Source organism: Cryptomeria japonica, chromosome 10 (assembly GCF_030272615.1).
Source record: "Cryptomeria japonica chromosome 10, Sugi_1.0, whole genome shotgun sequence".
In the NCBI taxonomy this organism is placed as follows: Eukaryota; Viridiplantae; Streptophyta; class Pinopsida; order Cupressales; family Cupressaceae; genus Cryptomeria; species Cryptomeria japonica.
Genome location: NC_081414.1, coordinates 159,054,578 through 159,070,375, shown reverse-complemented (window position 1 = coordinate 159,070,375; position 15,798 = coordinate 159,054,578). Strand labels below are relative to the sequence as shown.

General features: G+C 35.1%; 1 protein-coding gene and 1 long non-coding RNA gene across 2 annotated transcripts; one reads left to right on the top strand and one right to left on the bottom strand.

The window, feature by feature from the left end:
• Positions 1-9,943: 9,943 nt before the first annotated feature.
• On the bottom strand, positions 9,944-11,698 carry LOC131858675 (uncharacterized). Its single transcript, XR_009359018.1, has 3 exons — positions 11,405-11,698; positions 10,868-11,087; positions 9,944-10,698 (listed from the first exon to the last, which is right to left on the bottom strand). It is a non-coding gene; the product is annotated as an uncharacterized LOC131858675 (long non-coding RNA).
• Positions 11,699-11,927: 229 nt separating this feature from the next.
• On the top strand, positions 11,928-15,288 carry LOC131061736 (pentatricopeptide repeat-containing protein At1g11290, chloroplastic-like). Its single transcript, XM_059213537.1, has one exon. It carries the CDS (start codon positions 12,177-12,179, stop codon positions 15,171-15,173), a length of 2,997 nt encoding a protein of 998 aa, XP_059069520.1. The 5' UTR covers positions 11,928-12,176; the 3' UTR covers positions 15,174-15,288.
• The last annotated feature ends 510 nt before the right edge of the window (positions 15,289-15,798 follow it).

Here is a 15,798-nt window from a genome sequence, read left to right as displayed (position 1 = left end):
GGCACTGCATAAAAGGATAAAGTCTTAGTTAATTTAATCATGTGGCAGTTGGATCAAGAGCACTTACAAAGATATATGCATCAATCACTACACACAAATCTATATTCATAAGAACAAATATATGAGCATTCTACATTTTTCTTGGCGTATCTTCAAACTTGTCAAGACATTGTTATATCAAATTTACAAGGTGGTGGTGATCTAGGCCAATCGAACAATACTAGAGAACAAAATTGGAACATAAACCTAAGGACCAATATTGGCTCAAAATAAAAATGAAAAACTAATGATGAGAGTGTGGGGAATTGTAGGTCAATTGAAAGGAGCCTGCAACTCCTCTACACTTAGATATTGCACATAATGTACAACATTGTGAGTTCTTGGTAGAAAAACTTTTGATCCTTGCTTTTGATGCTCCCAATACCAAACTTGTGTACAAATTTTTTGGTCCTAAAGAACACATTGGTATAAAGACATTTACAATTGCCTTCATGTTCAAATCCTTCTATTTGACCTATCTACCAAGGAAATAAATTTATCTATCAAACCTCTCATTATGTTATCATCGATGATACTGTATATGCAAGGTGCCTCAATAATACTCTCCTTAAGTGTCTAAACATAATTGAATTTGAGACTTCCAAGTGCATAAGGTACACAATGGTATATGTGGGGCTCATTCTAGTGGCCCTACCTTAACTACTAGAGTACTATGGAACATGATGCTTACATTTTCTTAAGAAGTATGGCCAATATCATATTCATAGAGCTCTCATTCATGCACCAATACAATAACTTCAACCAGTTACTTCTTCATGGCCCTTCTCTCATTAGGGACATGACCTCATAAGAAATATCTATCCCCCTTCATTTAATGGAGACAAATTCATCGTTTTCCACTAAGTACTTTACAAAGTGGATTGAAGCCATTTCCCTTACCTACATTACCAAAAATAATATTACCAAATTTATCTTGAACTAAATCATTTATTGGGATGGTGTATCTTCCTCCATTTTCACAAACAATGTTCGTCCTTTTAAATATTAGGATTTTTGTTAGATTTGTGATAAATTTCACATATAGCATCACTTTTACATTCCATACTACCCTTAGAGTAATGGTCAAGTTGAGGCATCTAATAAAACTATCCTAAAAATTCTTAAAAAGACTATCAATGAAGCTGGTCATGATTAGCATCTCAAACTTAATTCTAGGTACCTTGTGGGATTACCAAAATAGCATTCACACACCTACAAGTGTTACTCCATACTCCCTAGTCTATGGTTCAAAATATATCCTACCTAGAGAGGTCAAGTTACCATCCCTAAGGGTCTCCTTGCAACACTTCATTAATGATGAAGAATACAAAGTTTTCAGATTGCATGAGCTAGAGTTGCTAGATGAGACAAAATAGACTGAATAAAATTATCTTCAAGCCTATCAGAAATCTATCTATCATAGCTACAAAAAGAGATTCAATGTATGCAAGTTTGAGATTGGAGACCTAGCCCTAAAGGAACATCCCAATAATCAGTAAGAAAGAGAAAATCCTAGAAATTTTGAACCCAACTGGATAGGTCCTTACATCATTATAGTGGCTTATGGATCTTGTCTCATCAAAAAAGACAAAAAAATACAAAAATAAGTTTAAAAGTTAAAAAATCACCCCCTTGATGAAAACCTTGCAAACAGGCATCTTGTGTGACACACAAAAAAAAAGTAAAGATAAGTAATGCATGTTCTATGGTGAAAACCACTTTGGTGGCACTTTGGGCAAGTAATCTTGTGTGACACACAAAATAAGGTAAAAATAAATAATTCATTTTATGGTGAAAACCACTTTGGTAACACCTTAACCAAGTACTGTGGTGAAAACCTAGCAAACAAGTGTCATGTACATGGTGAATCATGCCTTTTCATCTATCATAATTCTATATTGCTTTCATAATAAATTGTACATTTCTATCTGTAATAAATGTTCATCCCATTCATAATAAAACTTTTCATCACCTAGTATAGCCTAATGATTGTCTGTATTTAGTGTCACTTATTCCATCCCATGTAATGATAACCGTGTCTAGATCATCAAAAAATTCTCTCCAATACCACATGTTCCCAAAATTATCCTAGTAAATAAAGTTGTTGATGCAGGGACTTCGCGGGGTCATAACTTTTGACTCGATTGTCCGTTTGGGCTGAAAGTTGATGTGAAGGTGTATCATGAGGAGTTGCTTGGATTTTCAAATGGACCTCAAACCGATCAACTTTTCAGGGCCGTATTTCTTCGTCTGAGGCTTCAAAAAGGGCTTTTTCTATTTTTTCGGGTTTTTAGAAAGTTGGTTTTTTATATATTGTTGAACTCGTAATCTTTATGAGGTTAGAAAGTTGGAAATTAGTGTTGTTTTTTACATTTCTAGAAGATTTCATGATTTTGGGGATAGATTTGAGAATTTTCATAAATGGCAAATTTTGGATTTTGTAAAAATTTGCCCAAAAAGGAAATGTTTAGTTTGCTATTAAAATAGGCCTTTTTTTTCATTGTAATGGTTGGAGTTTGCAAAAGAAGCATATTGAAGAAAATTGACCCATACTTGTGTCATTTTGTATGCTTTCATTAATGGTATTGATTGTGTTTTAATTGGTTACATCATCTGGTATCAGAACAGGAAGATGGCTGGGAGAGGAAGAGGAAGAGGAGGTCTTGCTCATATGCATAGAGACATGCAAAACTTCCAAAGGCCGGTTGTAGACCTCACGAATATGATGGAAATTAAGAGATTGAGACAAAGGGGAGGTAACTCTGATGAAGGCTCAGATCAAGGAGATACAGATCAATCTGAAGAACATGAAGAAGAGCCAGTAAATCATGCAAATTTTGAAGAGAGGATGCTTAGGGCATTAGAAGGGAAGAATGAAGGAATTCAAGTTAAATTTTCAGAAAATGCGGGTAGTCTTAAACCAAAGGAGCTAATTGATTGGTTGAATGAGATGGATAAATTTCTGAATGGAATTCTATGACAAAAGAAAATGAAAAAAAAGGCCTATTTTAATAGCCAACTAAAAATTTCCTTTATGGGCAATTTTTTAGAAAATCCAAAATTTGCTATTTATGGAAATTTTCAAAGCTATCCCAAAATTCATGAAATCTTCTAGAAATGTAAAAAACATTATTTCAGCACTAATTGCCAAATTTCTAACCTCATAAAGATCTTATGAGTTCAAAATAACTAAAAAACCAACTTTCTAAAAACTAAAAAAAAATAGAAAATGCCATTTTTGAAGCCTCGGACCAAGGAACTTGTCCCTAAAAAATTTCTCTATTTGAGTTCCAACCAAACTAGGTTCGATTGGAAATTCAAACGACTCCTTACAATACACCTTCACATCAAATTTCAACTCAAACGGACAACCGATTCAAAAGTTATGACCTCGTGAAGTCCCTGCATTAGTTGTTATATAGATAGACATAGGGTTATCTGGCTACCCTTTCCCTATGTGAAATTAATCATGTAACTGTATTTTGCTCCCACACCCATATGTGGAGAAAAGTCATCCATGAGGCCATGGTGGTAAAACCCAAGTAGACCACCTCATGCATATCTTGGGATAAGTGTGTTAGTAGGCACAAACCCCATGCAAACTAAACACCATCCAACACAATCCTCTCCATGATACAACCCCATCCAATAGAAAATCCTTGAGGCCTTGTGTCAAGAAGAAGAATGCCACCAATGATGCTAGCAACAACTAGTGGGTATGCACGTCATATACTCCAAATTACCCATTTTAGATTGAACTCATTGTCGATCACATATATCTTGTCATCATCATAGACTCACTCCATTTATTCTAGCTCATTGTCCATGTCTTAAATGACCCTCTCACCATGAATCACCGCTTAGATCTTCTGCCCAAATCTAGCCTCACAAAAATAATAGATCACAAGTTACAATATGAAGTAGGCACCAACATACCAAAAACACCAATCCCCAAATTAATTTGCAGGCACCAACTTACAAGAGACACCAAGATCTAAGCACCAACTTAGTTCACATGAGACACCAATCCCTTTAAGCTGAATACACAACTTGCTTTTTATCTAAATAACCTTCAAAACACTCTCTATCAATACATATGATCTTCTGATGAAACTGCACAATGAGTGGGATGCAATTCACGTAGCATCACCCACATGGTGTATATCAATCATACAATTATTTGATATTGCAATCACGTACACCCTAGGAAAGAACCTAGATCACAACTAAAACTCTAGAATCTGCATAACATGTGTAGACATACTCTCCTTTTAAACTGCAGGTCATAACACTCAAGTGCGGTAGAATGCAGAATAGAACAAGTTGCTAGTGTAACACACTATCTGAGGAATAGACCTCAGTAACATACCACGGGTACTTTCAAATCACCTTCAATGCATGGAATAGATATAATATGATATTGCTATCATACTAAAAAAAATTCACAACTTGTCACTATACTTTAAAAGCTCAAATTCTCAAACAGAGACATTATGATAGTTGTGGCTATATAATTACATGTTGATTTGATTCCATAGTGAACTGGACTCTAACACTCCTTTGACATCAATGCCAACATATATTCAACCAACAACTAGCCACTTGTTTCTCCTTTCTTCCACCACTTCTCCACTTCATCCCACTCCATCTTCCATTTTTAGCCTCCACTTTAGAATCATAGGTGATCTTGATTGTTGATCTCCGAGCTGGGCTAAATTCAAACTCAACCATTGATCTCCGAGCTGGGCTAAATTTAAACTCAGCCGTTGATCTTTTTCCTTCCACTTCTATATATTCAAATATTTTCCTTTATCATTTATTTAGACACTACATTTGAGCTTTTCTTTATCAATGTAACTTGTACTTGCAAATTTCTAAGAGCAACATAACAACAATTCAAAGAAGACTCAAAGGCAATGGAGATGAACTTAGAGAATGGTTGAATGGTATATAGTTTACATTTTGTATTTGTCTCTTGCATTTATCTTTGTGTTGTTCATTGGTAGGTCAGTTATTTACATTAAGTCGAGGGTTTTGTGTTTACCTTAAGATGATATTTCAATTCTGAATTTCTAGTCATACAGTAAGAATTATATTTTCTATACATATAGTTTCATTTCAGTTTTGTTATATTTTTTAATCTAAAATAGTGAAAGTTTCTAATCTTTCTTTTTCTTGAATTTCATGTACTTTAGGAGGTTTTCATGTGACTGGGTCAAATTTCAATACCTCATGAATGTATCCCCTATTTCATTTACAAATTATTTTGTCTTGTCCTATGAAATAATTAGCCTTTTTTTTTCCTCTATCATAGAGATTTTATCTCTATTCTATTGTATTTTGGCTAGAAATTGGGTTTTGGGGTGAAACTAGGGCCTAGAACTTGTAGAGGTTCCAGGTTCATGCTAAGATTTGAGCTTAATTGTTCAGTTGTAGTCCATGTTTAAGTTTGATGAGCTACAAACATTGGAAAGGGCTAGGTAGCTAGAAGTTTGGTTCCATGTTGGTAGGTCATGGGCATTGGGGAGAAAATTGGACTTCAAACTATGTCTTAAGGCCAAGGTTGAGTTTGAAATTCACACTATTGAAATGATTGGCTTGTTGTAGAGGTCAAAGAGGACTTGTAACTTGGTAACGTGTCCCAAGTATGCAAGGAATTTGACATTCACAAGGCATGCATTCCCTATAGATCTAGTTTGTGGGTCATGTGGTCTAGAAGGAAACAGGGACCCAAAATCTAGGATTCTAAGTCCTAACATGGGTCTTACACCTAGAGAGGTTTCCTATGTTTTATATTGTGCTATGAATCATAGTGGGATGAAATAACTAGGGATTTGGGAATAAGTTCCCTATTTGTGTATGATCCTAAGGCCCACAAATGATTATTTTATCATTGTTATAGGTCTTAGGGCTTAGGTAGAACCTAGGGTCCTCAAAACATATCCCAAGTTTGAATGAGGGTTGGGGATTTGCTTGCAGTTAGGTTAGCCATTTGTGTAGTAGAGGGTGTGTATTAGAAGGGATTTGGGAGTTGGAACTAGGTTCCAAGTCCGTGTTGAGTCTCAAAGTTTGACCCATAGTTAATTCTTCTCAATAAACCAAACTTTGAAGGTAAGAAGGTAAACCAATTGTTATGGGTCTTATGTCTCTTCCATGCCAACCTTGGTGACTTATCTTAGGGTTAACAATTTTTATTATTTCATCATAGTAATGATTTGGTATGTGTGTCAAGCATCTCACCATGGTTGTAGGTTCCAAGTGTGTCACCATGTGTTGCATAAGGGACACCATAGGTATACCAAAGTACATGGGTACGTTATACCACTTTGTTATGAAAACACCAAATTGTGTCTTTGTTTTATCTATCAACACCTTGAGCAAAAGATTGGAGCATTACATTTTGTGTTTTATAATTAGTGATTTTAGTCCACTAAGTGCTTTATAAAAAAAAACCTTATTTTGGATATGGCAATGTCTAAGGTAATTGAATGAGTTATTTTTTCTTTAGATCTTGATTTTTTAATTCTTTTAGATTATGTATATATGACGAAAAATCTATTTTTGCATTCTCCATTGAGGGTGCTCATAGCCACAATCCAAACTCTGTGCTAGAGCTTTCATAACATTGGTCTTGACTACATGCTTTGTCAATTGTCTTTTTATCTTTTTCTTTATCTCTTTTGAAATAAACATAGCTCTTTGTTGTAGTTTGGATGCTTCCTTCATTTCCTCCTTGGTGTTTTCCTTTCTAAACACATCCATCTTTTCTATTATGGCTAATTGAAGCTTGACCTCTTTAGTTTTTCCTTTAAAGAGTTTTTGATGATATCTTCATCTTCTTTTGAAAATAGTTTATTCTTTTTACCTTATAGGATGCGTTCCTCAATTATATCATCTATGAGCAAATTTTCAACTAGTCCATAATATTGATCAATTGTATTTTGTAAGGCTTTTTATTTGAAATAATATCTTACCATGATTTACACTTAAGAATCTTCATATAAATATTTTGAAAAAAAAAATCATAGATAGTCTATAGTATTGTGTGGACTTCCACACATATGACACTTAACATGTATCAATATAAATCTAAAATGACTTCTTTTCTTAAAAACCAATTTTGTCATTTTATAAAAAAAAAAATTGAAATAAGAATGATTTTATATTTTTTTAAATCTAAATTTATAACTTAGGCCTGTTTTAAATTTTTTTGAGTTTGAGAATACTGAAACAGTTTTGAAAATAATAATAACAAGAGCTGTGAGACAGCATGAGTCCCTGCCTTTAGCTAAAAACATGTAAGCAATGCATTGAAGTGTGGAGAACAATTAAGTAATTTTGAAAATAGTTAACAACTGATATTGAATGCGAAAAAGATAACGTGTTGTAGTGTTCTAAGAACTCTCTTCAAAACTATTATACAAGTAGACAGTGCAATTTAAGAAAGTCATTAGATATAACTCTAAAGTTCAAAGTACTTACTTTGCAAATGTTATGATTCAAGTGGTAAATTCAACCTATATATTCAAGTTTGTACTACGACAATAAGCCTAGATTGTTTATTTATGTGCCCTGATGACCAAAGTTGTTGAAAGTGGTATGGCATCAACATTATTGAATCAAGGTTGGACCTCACTTGAAAATGGTCTGATCATGAATGGTAATATTGCTTTCATGGAAGAAGGAGCTCACTTGGAGGCCATTTCTATGGTACATACCTCACCTCTTGATCTGATAAAGTGTTTGGTGGAGTTGGTTGAACAAGCTCTTCTATTGGAGTTATTATATTTCTGTTCGGATTTAAAGATGCAGGGAATAAGTTTGCACATAGTAGAGTTTGAAAGAAATGATCAAATGGTTTTTGTTATAGTACCAGACATCATGCTTCCATAGAATCAGGGTACAAAGCCATTTAGTCGGAAACTTCTATCTACATGCTAATTGTTTATTTAGTTTTGTACTTTGAATTTGAAAATTTCAGCACTGAAATGTTTATAGATGTCGGTGTGTTGAATGTGGTGGAAAAAATTGAAAGATAATAAAGTGGTTTGTATTTTAAATAAGAATTATGTGTTTCTCTGTTCATATAAAAGTTGTTTTTAACAATTAATACCTTGTATAAACATATATTAATTGTGTTCGAATGCAAGAGATTATGAAAGGTTAGACTATGAGAAGCTCAGAATTTATGGAGCTTTATATAGAATGCTGGAATTTTTTTCCATGAACTATAAAGAACTATAAAATGGGAGATGTGGGTCCTTGAATATTTTAACTATGGGAACCTTTCTATTGAAAGAGTATGAAAAAGAAGGCTTGTTATTGGTTTGGAGAGTATGAGTTTAGTAGGTTCTAGGATGGAGGGGAGAGTATTGATGGAAGCAAAAGTGACGATTGAAGCCCCACAAATTCATGAGTAGAGGTTTATAATGCGAAGCTTAAAAGATTGCATAATTTTGAAGTTACATAATTTTCTAGTCAATGGATTAATGGTTAAATCAATGAAAAATACAATGCAGTGAAGTTTCCCATTCATGCAAAATATCACAAGTTGGAAATTTAAAAAGAAGTTAGAAATATAAAGAAATCAATGTACAAATTATTTATCAATGTAATGTTGAGAGTTTTGAGTGAAATGAAGAACTAAATTATTAAAGAGACATTTGATGTGGTTAAGGTTTCCAGACATTGAAAAATATCGAATTGTTGTGACGTGATAGTCTAATATTGTCAAAATAGAGTTAAAATATGCCAACGAAAGTAAACATGGTTCAACAGGGTTTTGGAAAGGGGGGACTCAGGGACAGATTTTGAGGACGGGTGGAATTTTTTTCACAATTTGGGGATGGTGGTCTAAATATAATATAATATTTGAAAAATAAATTAAAATGTATAAGAAATTAGAAATGGGGGGAGGTATTATGGAAATGGTAGCTGTGATGCCTTATAAGAGGAATAGGGGGCAGATAATCAAAGAAAATGAAATGGGCAATGTGATTTATGTAAAAACCAGAACTGCTCCTATTATTCTTGGAGGTGTTGGTGCTACTTATGAAATAGTCGTGGAAGAACTACTGAAGGTGCTTAAACTGGAGGAGACTTAGCTAGTTGAAACTGTCGATACTGAAGCTGAACTCAATCCTATACAACAATCTAAATATAAAAATAAGGAGTAAAGAAAGTGCTTTCTGATATGGAATTATATAAAGTACAGATCCCTTGAGATTGTGGCCATAATATCGAAAAACCCTCCCTGCTTTAGCTCTCTGTTGAGCTTCACCACATATGATATTAAGTTGTTTTAGCGTACTTGAATGGTATGATATAAAAAAATAAAACATAAAGTTACGGTAAAACCCAAAATTCAAATCCACAGAAAACTTGTCTGGTATTAAAAGCTAATTGAATGGAATAAATCATAGAACTATTCCAACTTTATGTGGCGAGGAAAGAATTCTCCGACTCTTTGAATCCACTCAAACCTCAATTAAAAATAAGTCGCCCTCTAAAGATTTCATGCTTTAAACAAATTTTCAAACAAAGGATCCAAATGCCGAAATTGTACAAGACAAGGATCACAATATATATACTCTGTTTCTAAATCTTGGACTAGAAAGATTTCTGCACAACAAAGTCTAACATGAACAAATTGGACGGATTATAGATTCAACATAACTCAGAATTCAGACTCAAAATTGAATGTAAATGCACACAGCTCTTGTCGGTAGTTGTAAAGCCAAATTGCACAACCTTTGCCAACATCCTCCCTACCTCAGGGCACAGTGAACTGTTTGATAGAATGCCGCTAAGAAATGTTACTTGTAAACTGCGATGATTGTAGTATATGCACAGAATAGATTTATTTTAAAAAATCTGGAAAGGCATTCAGAAAATGACAAATGAATCATGTAAACTCAAAGACTCTGTAAAAGGATAAAAATGGACAAATGGACATCTGGACCTGTGAAGTTCCTGTCAATAAAAGAGTCTTATTTTCTTGTGGTAATCTGCTTAGCCAATGTATAGAATACAATAAAGAGTAATTAAAATCCTAAATTCCTTAGAGGCATTCTCCTTGGGCATTTATAAATTGAAAAACATAGCTAGCTAATGAAAATAAACCACCATTGCATATTGAATTTAATACACCTTCACCCTAAAAATTCAGATACTGTAATGTACTCGATGACTAATTTGGCCAGGAGTTTGCTGCGTAACCAGAGAAAGAGCCACCCGATTTCTGTTCTGGCCAAGGGTTTTCACAGAATTGAAGAAGAGGTCTTTCTTATCCTACCTATGCAACTGGGAAGAGGACGTGTGCTCAGTGTTGTTAATGTCCACTTGACAGAGGAGGAGAACCTTAGTCTCATGAAGTCCGCCTGGTCCATTCTGGATGTTCAACAACGGCTTTCTATTTCATAGTTTCTATGTTCCTACGCCTTTTTGCTTTGTTATTACATGGTTTTTTAAGACCCTGCATACATACAGGGTTTTGCAATGCTATTATATAGTTAGCCCTTAAAGTTTATTCTTGGCAGACTAGCTGTGGAAGATTCGACAGTAGCCCTTTTTGTCAGATATTTTGGCTGTGACCCCTCTTTAATTTTGAGTTTCCCGCTTATCCACGCCGCCATGGAACTATTGCAGACTAGGATTAGTCTGCCCTCACAGGTTTGTTTGTCAGCAAATGGATGCAAGGTACAATGGACAAAATTGTGGTCAAAACAAACAAACTCAAGCAACACTGCGAATTTGGGTTATCAGAAAATAGAGAGAGAAATTGTAGAAAACATTTTATCTTAAAGCATGAAATTTTCTAGAAACTCACCTGGATAAATCAATCCGGTTCGCTAAGATCTTTGAAATTAAGCTTAATGCCTGCCAATTTGCACTTGCTAAAAATGTATTGAGACAACATTTATTTAAGGCATTCAGTCAAACAATTCATACACTTTATCTAAGCTTCAACATTTTCCATACACAACTACCGGGGCAGTCACAACTACAACATCTGACAAAAAAATATTGATTTGATGAACATTCATGCCCTGATCACAAGCCGAGCAGAGAACATACTTAACTCTTTGTATAGGCACAAAATACAACTGAATTTTGAAAAAGCATGTTAATGTGATAGCTATGGTTGGATCCTTCAAGCCGACATAGCAAATGGAAACGTGTGAATGGCCTATCGGCCTCACATAATAAAACTTTACCAATTAACACAAGCAGCCTAGTGCAGTAAACCGAAAACAGCTAGGGCAACTTTGCCAACTAGCCAATGTCACTTCCAATCATGAGCATGCAGTTGTTGTTATGTCCTTAGACAGACATGAAAATTGAATTAATAAGAAAAGCAACAGACCTCAGAGGTGCTCCAGAGAAATTCACGTCAGAATGCAAAGCTAAGGCTTGGTCATCAGTTGCAATCGATTGAGTAGAAGAACGCCAGGGTGGGCCACTAGGGTTTGAAGCAGCATCCAGAATGTTCGCAGCTTCTTCTCTGCTCTAAAGAATTATCTAGAAAAAGTTATAAAACTGATTTTTACATAGTTTTATAAAAATACTTTTAACATTATAGTCTTCAACTTAAATATTTTAATAATAGCTTCCTATTGGATACCTATTTAATTTTCAAATATAAAAGAATGAAAACCCCAGCAAAAAATGAAATAGCCAATGACAAATCAAATAATTAATAATTTTTAAAATAGTTTAATAGGAACAAAAATGAAACTTTGATATAAGATTAAATTTTTCAATTTGCACAATTATCAAAGTATACTAATGTTGGAGATGAAAACATTAATTCCCTGCTTAAGGCAGGGACTAATAAGAAGCATGAATTGTCTTTTACTATAACAGCTACAAAAGCCATGAGTGTCCATCCCCCATCAATATACAATAAAAACTATTTTATAAAAACACCCTTCAAACTATAATATTTTTAACCCAGACTCGGGCTTGGAGAATTGACTGTCACTACTATCATCTCTGCTACAACTGAAAATGCTCCCAGGCTTACAACAATGTTATTGTGAAAGACGAAGGCTGAATAACACTGCACATTTTCCACGCTTCAATTACAATAATAAAATGCCATTGTCATCCACTTCTCATCTCAATCTCACATCATTATGTTGGAGCCGCTGCACATTCTGCTTACTACACACAAACCCCCTGAAGACTGCTCTACGTATCTTCAATTATTGCAGACATTTATTCTCAAGAACGCGCTTTCACAAGGAAAAAAGGTTCACTCTTTCATCGTTCACAGGGGATTCGCCTTTGCTACACGCAAACCTTTTCATAATAAGCTTATTTTCATGTATGTCAAGTGCGGAAGTTTGGTGAATGCCAGAAAAGTCTTTAACCAGATGAAAGAGCGAGACGTCATCTCATGGAATACGATTATTACAGCATACAGAAGACATGGTTATCCTCAAGAGGCAGTCACACTGTTTCATCATATGCAGCAAACAGGTCTCCAACCCGATCAGTTTACGTTTGCCAGCGTACTGCCAGCCTGTGCCAAAATGGGAGCTTTGGAACAGGGTATGGACATTCATCAAAGTATAAAGGATAGAGGAATTTCGTCAGATGTTGTAGTTGCAACTGCCCTGGTAGACATGTATGCAAAATGTGGAAGCATAGACAACGCACGTGAACTGTTTGACAAAATGCCTCAAAGAAATGTGTTCTCATGGACTGCGCTGATTTCAGGATATGCACAGAATGGATTTGCTGATAAGGCTTTAGAAACTTTTAAGCAAATGCAATTGGCAGGTGTAAAACCTAATTCCAGAACCTTTGCCAGCGTACTCCCTGTCTGTACCAAAATGGGAGCTCTGGAACAGGGAATAAACATCCATCAAAGCATAAAGGATAAAGGAATTTTTTCAGATGCTGTAGTTGCAACTGCGCTGGTAGACATGTATGCAAAATGTGGAAACATAGACAAGGCATGTGAACTGTTTGACAAAATCCCTCAAAGAAATGTGATCTCATGGAATACCATGATTGCAGGGTTTGCACATAATGGATGTTTTGGAAAAGCTTTAGAAACTTTCAAGCAAATGCAATTGGCAGGTGTAAATCCAGACTCCACAACCTTTGCTACCATTCTCCCTGCGTGTGCAAAAATGGGAGCTTTAGAACAGGGTATAGACATCCATCAAAACATAAAGGATAGAATAATTTTGTCGGATGTTGTAGTTGCAACTGCCCTGGTAGACATGTATGCTAAATGTGGAAGCATAGACAAGGCACGTGAAGTGTTTGACAGGATGCCTCAAAGAGATGTGGTGTCGTGGACTGCAATGATTGCAGGATATGCACAAAATGGATTAGTTGAGAAGGCTTTAGAAATTTCCAAGCAAATGCAATTGTCAGGTTTAAAGCCAAATTCCACAACCTTTGCTAGCATCCTTCCTGCCCATGCCAAAATGAGAGCTTTAGAACAGGGTATGGACATCAATCAAAGTATAAATGATAGAGGTTCTTTGTCAGATATTATAATCGCAACTGCCCTAGTAGACATGCATGCAAAAAGTGGAAACCTAGACGAGGCACGTGAACTGTTTGACAGCATGCCTCAAAAAGATGTCATCTCATGGACTGCAATGATTGCAGGATATGTACAAAATGGATTTGTTGAAAGGGCTTTAGAAACTTTCAAGCAAATGCAATTGGCGGGTGTAAAGCCAAATTCCACAACCTTCGCCAGTATCCTCCCTGCCTGTGCCAAAATGGGAGCTTTGCAACAGGGCATGGACATCCATCAAAACATAATGGAAGGAGGATTCTTTTCAGATATTACAGTTGGAAATGCTCTGGTAGACATGTATGCAAAATGTGGAAGCATACACAAGGCACGTGAACTTTTTGACAGAATGCCTCAAAGAGAGGTTATCTCATGGAATGCAATGATTGGAGGATATACACAAAATGGACTTTATGAAAAAGCTTTAGAAACTTTCAAGCAAATGCAATTGGCAGGTGTAAAGCCAGACTCCACAACCTTTGCCAGCATTCTACCTGCCTGTGCCCAAATAGGAGCATTGGAACAGGGTATGGACATCCATCAAAGCATAGAGAATAGAGGAATTTTATCAGATGTTGCAGTTGCAACTGCAGTGGTGGACATGTATGCAAAATGTGGAAACATAGAAAAGGCACGTGAATTGTTTGACAGAATGCCCCAAAGAGATGTGATCTCATGGAATGCAATGATTGCAGGATATGCACAAAATGGATTTTGTAGGGATGCTCTCAAAATCTTTGAATTAATGAAACACCCTGGAACATATCCTGACATTGTAAGCTTTGCTTGTGTTCTATATGCTTGCAGCCATGCAGGTTTAGTGGATGAGGGTTGTACATACTTCAATCACATGATTAACCATTATTGCATTAGACCTACAATTGATCATTATGGTTGCATGGTTGACCTTCTTGCCCGTGCTGGGTATCTTGAGGACACACTAAACTTTATCATTAAGATGCCAGTTAAACCTCTGGTTGTTGTGTGGATGTGCTTTTTGGGTGCCTGTAGATCCCATATGAATATTGGCTTAGGAGTATTTACAGCAACACTGCTTTTTGATTTGGATCCTAAAAATGTTGCCACATATGTTCTTCTCTCAAATATCTTCGCGGAAGTGGGCAGGTGGGGTGAGGTTCAAATGGCAAGGAGATTGATGAAAGATCAAGGAATTAAAAAGATCCCTGGATGTAGTTGGATTGAAAGCCATAAAATGGTACATGTTTTTCATGTAGGAGACAGATCACATCCACAAACACAAGAGATCTATGTGAAGTTGGAGAAATTGTCTTGGGAGATGAAGGCAGCAGGGTATCATCCAGATCCAAGGCATTCACTTAATGCTGTGGAAGAGGAAGAAAAAGAATTCTTTCTGTCTCACCATAGTGAAAAGTTGGCAATTGCATTTGGTTTGTTAAACAGTCCACCTGGAACAACTATTAGAGTTGTTAAGAACCTTAGAGTATGTACTGATTGTCACACTGCAACTAAATTTATCTCCAAGATTGTTGCAAGAGAAATTATTGTGAGAGATGCAAACCGTTTCCATCATTTTAAACAGGGACAATGTTCCTGTGGGGATTATTGGTGATGCTAATGAAACAATCTGGAAAAACGGGTTTGCACTATGATAATGTGTACCATATCAGACCGTCAAGGATAAAAAATGGACAAGATTTTATTTCAACTATCTAGTAAGTTTTTCATTTTTTATTTTTAAATATTTGGCAATCTAGACTATTGTGCTGGCTTCATTACGTTAGATACATAAACTGCAATAGAATAAAAAGATAATATACATGTTTTATTAAATCATTTTCGCCAAATCTGTGTATGAAACAAGAAGGTGAGGAACACTTAAATTAAATAGAATAAAAATTGATTAGCAAGAAATGAGAGAAGGTATTTACAATTACCCTGCCATTCTGTATAGTTTTTTTGTTTAAATCAGTTGTATTATCTTTTGTTAGTTTAAGTAGGTCATTTCTGATTAATTATGTAATCCAAATTATACATTATTGGTTCAAGATATACAATGTGTATGTAGATTTTATCTCATTTAGAATTAGATATGTTTAATGTTGTCTATTGACAAATATTTTTGAGTTTAATTTGATTTCAATCTATCTAGTTTTAATTAGAAATAAACTTTAATAATTTCTATATAAAGTAAAACAAATTACAATTATGTTTATGTTGTAAATGATACATGTTCA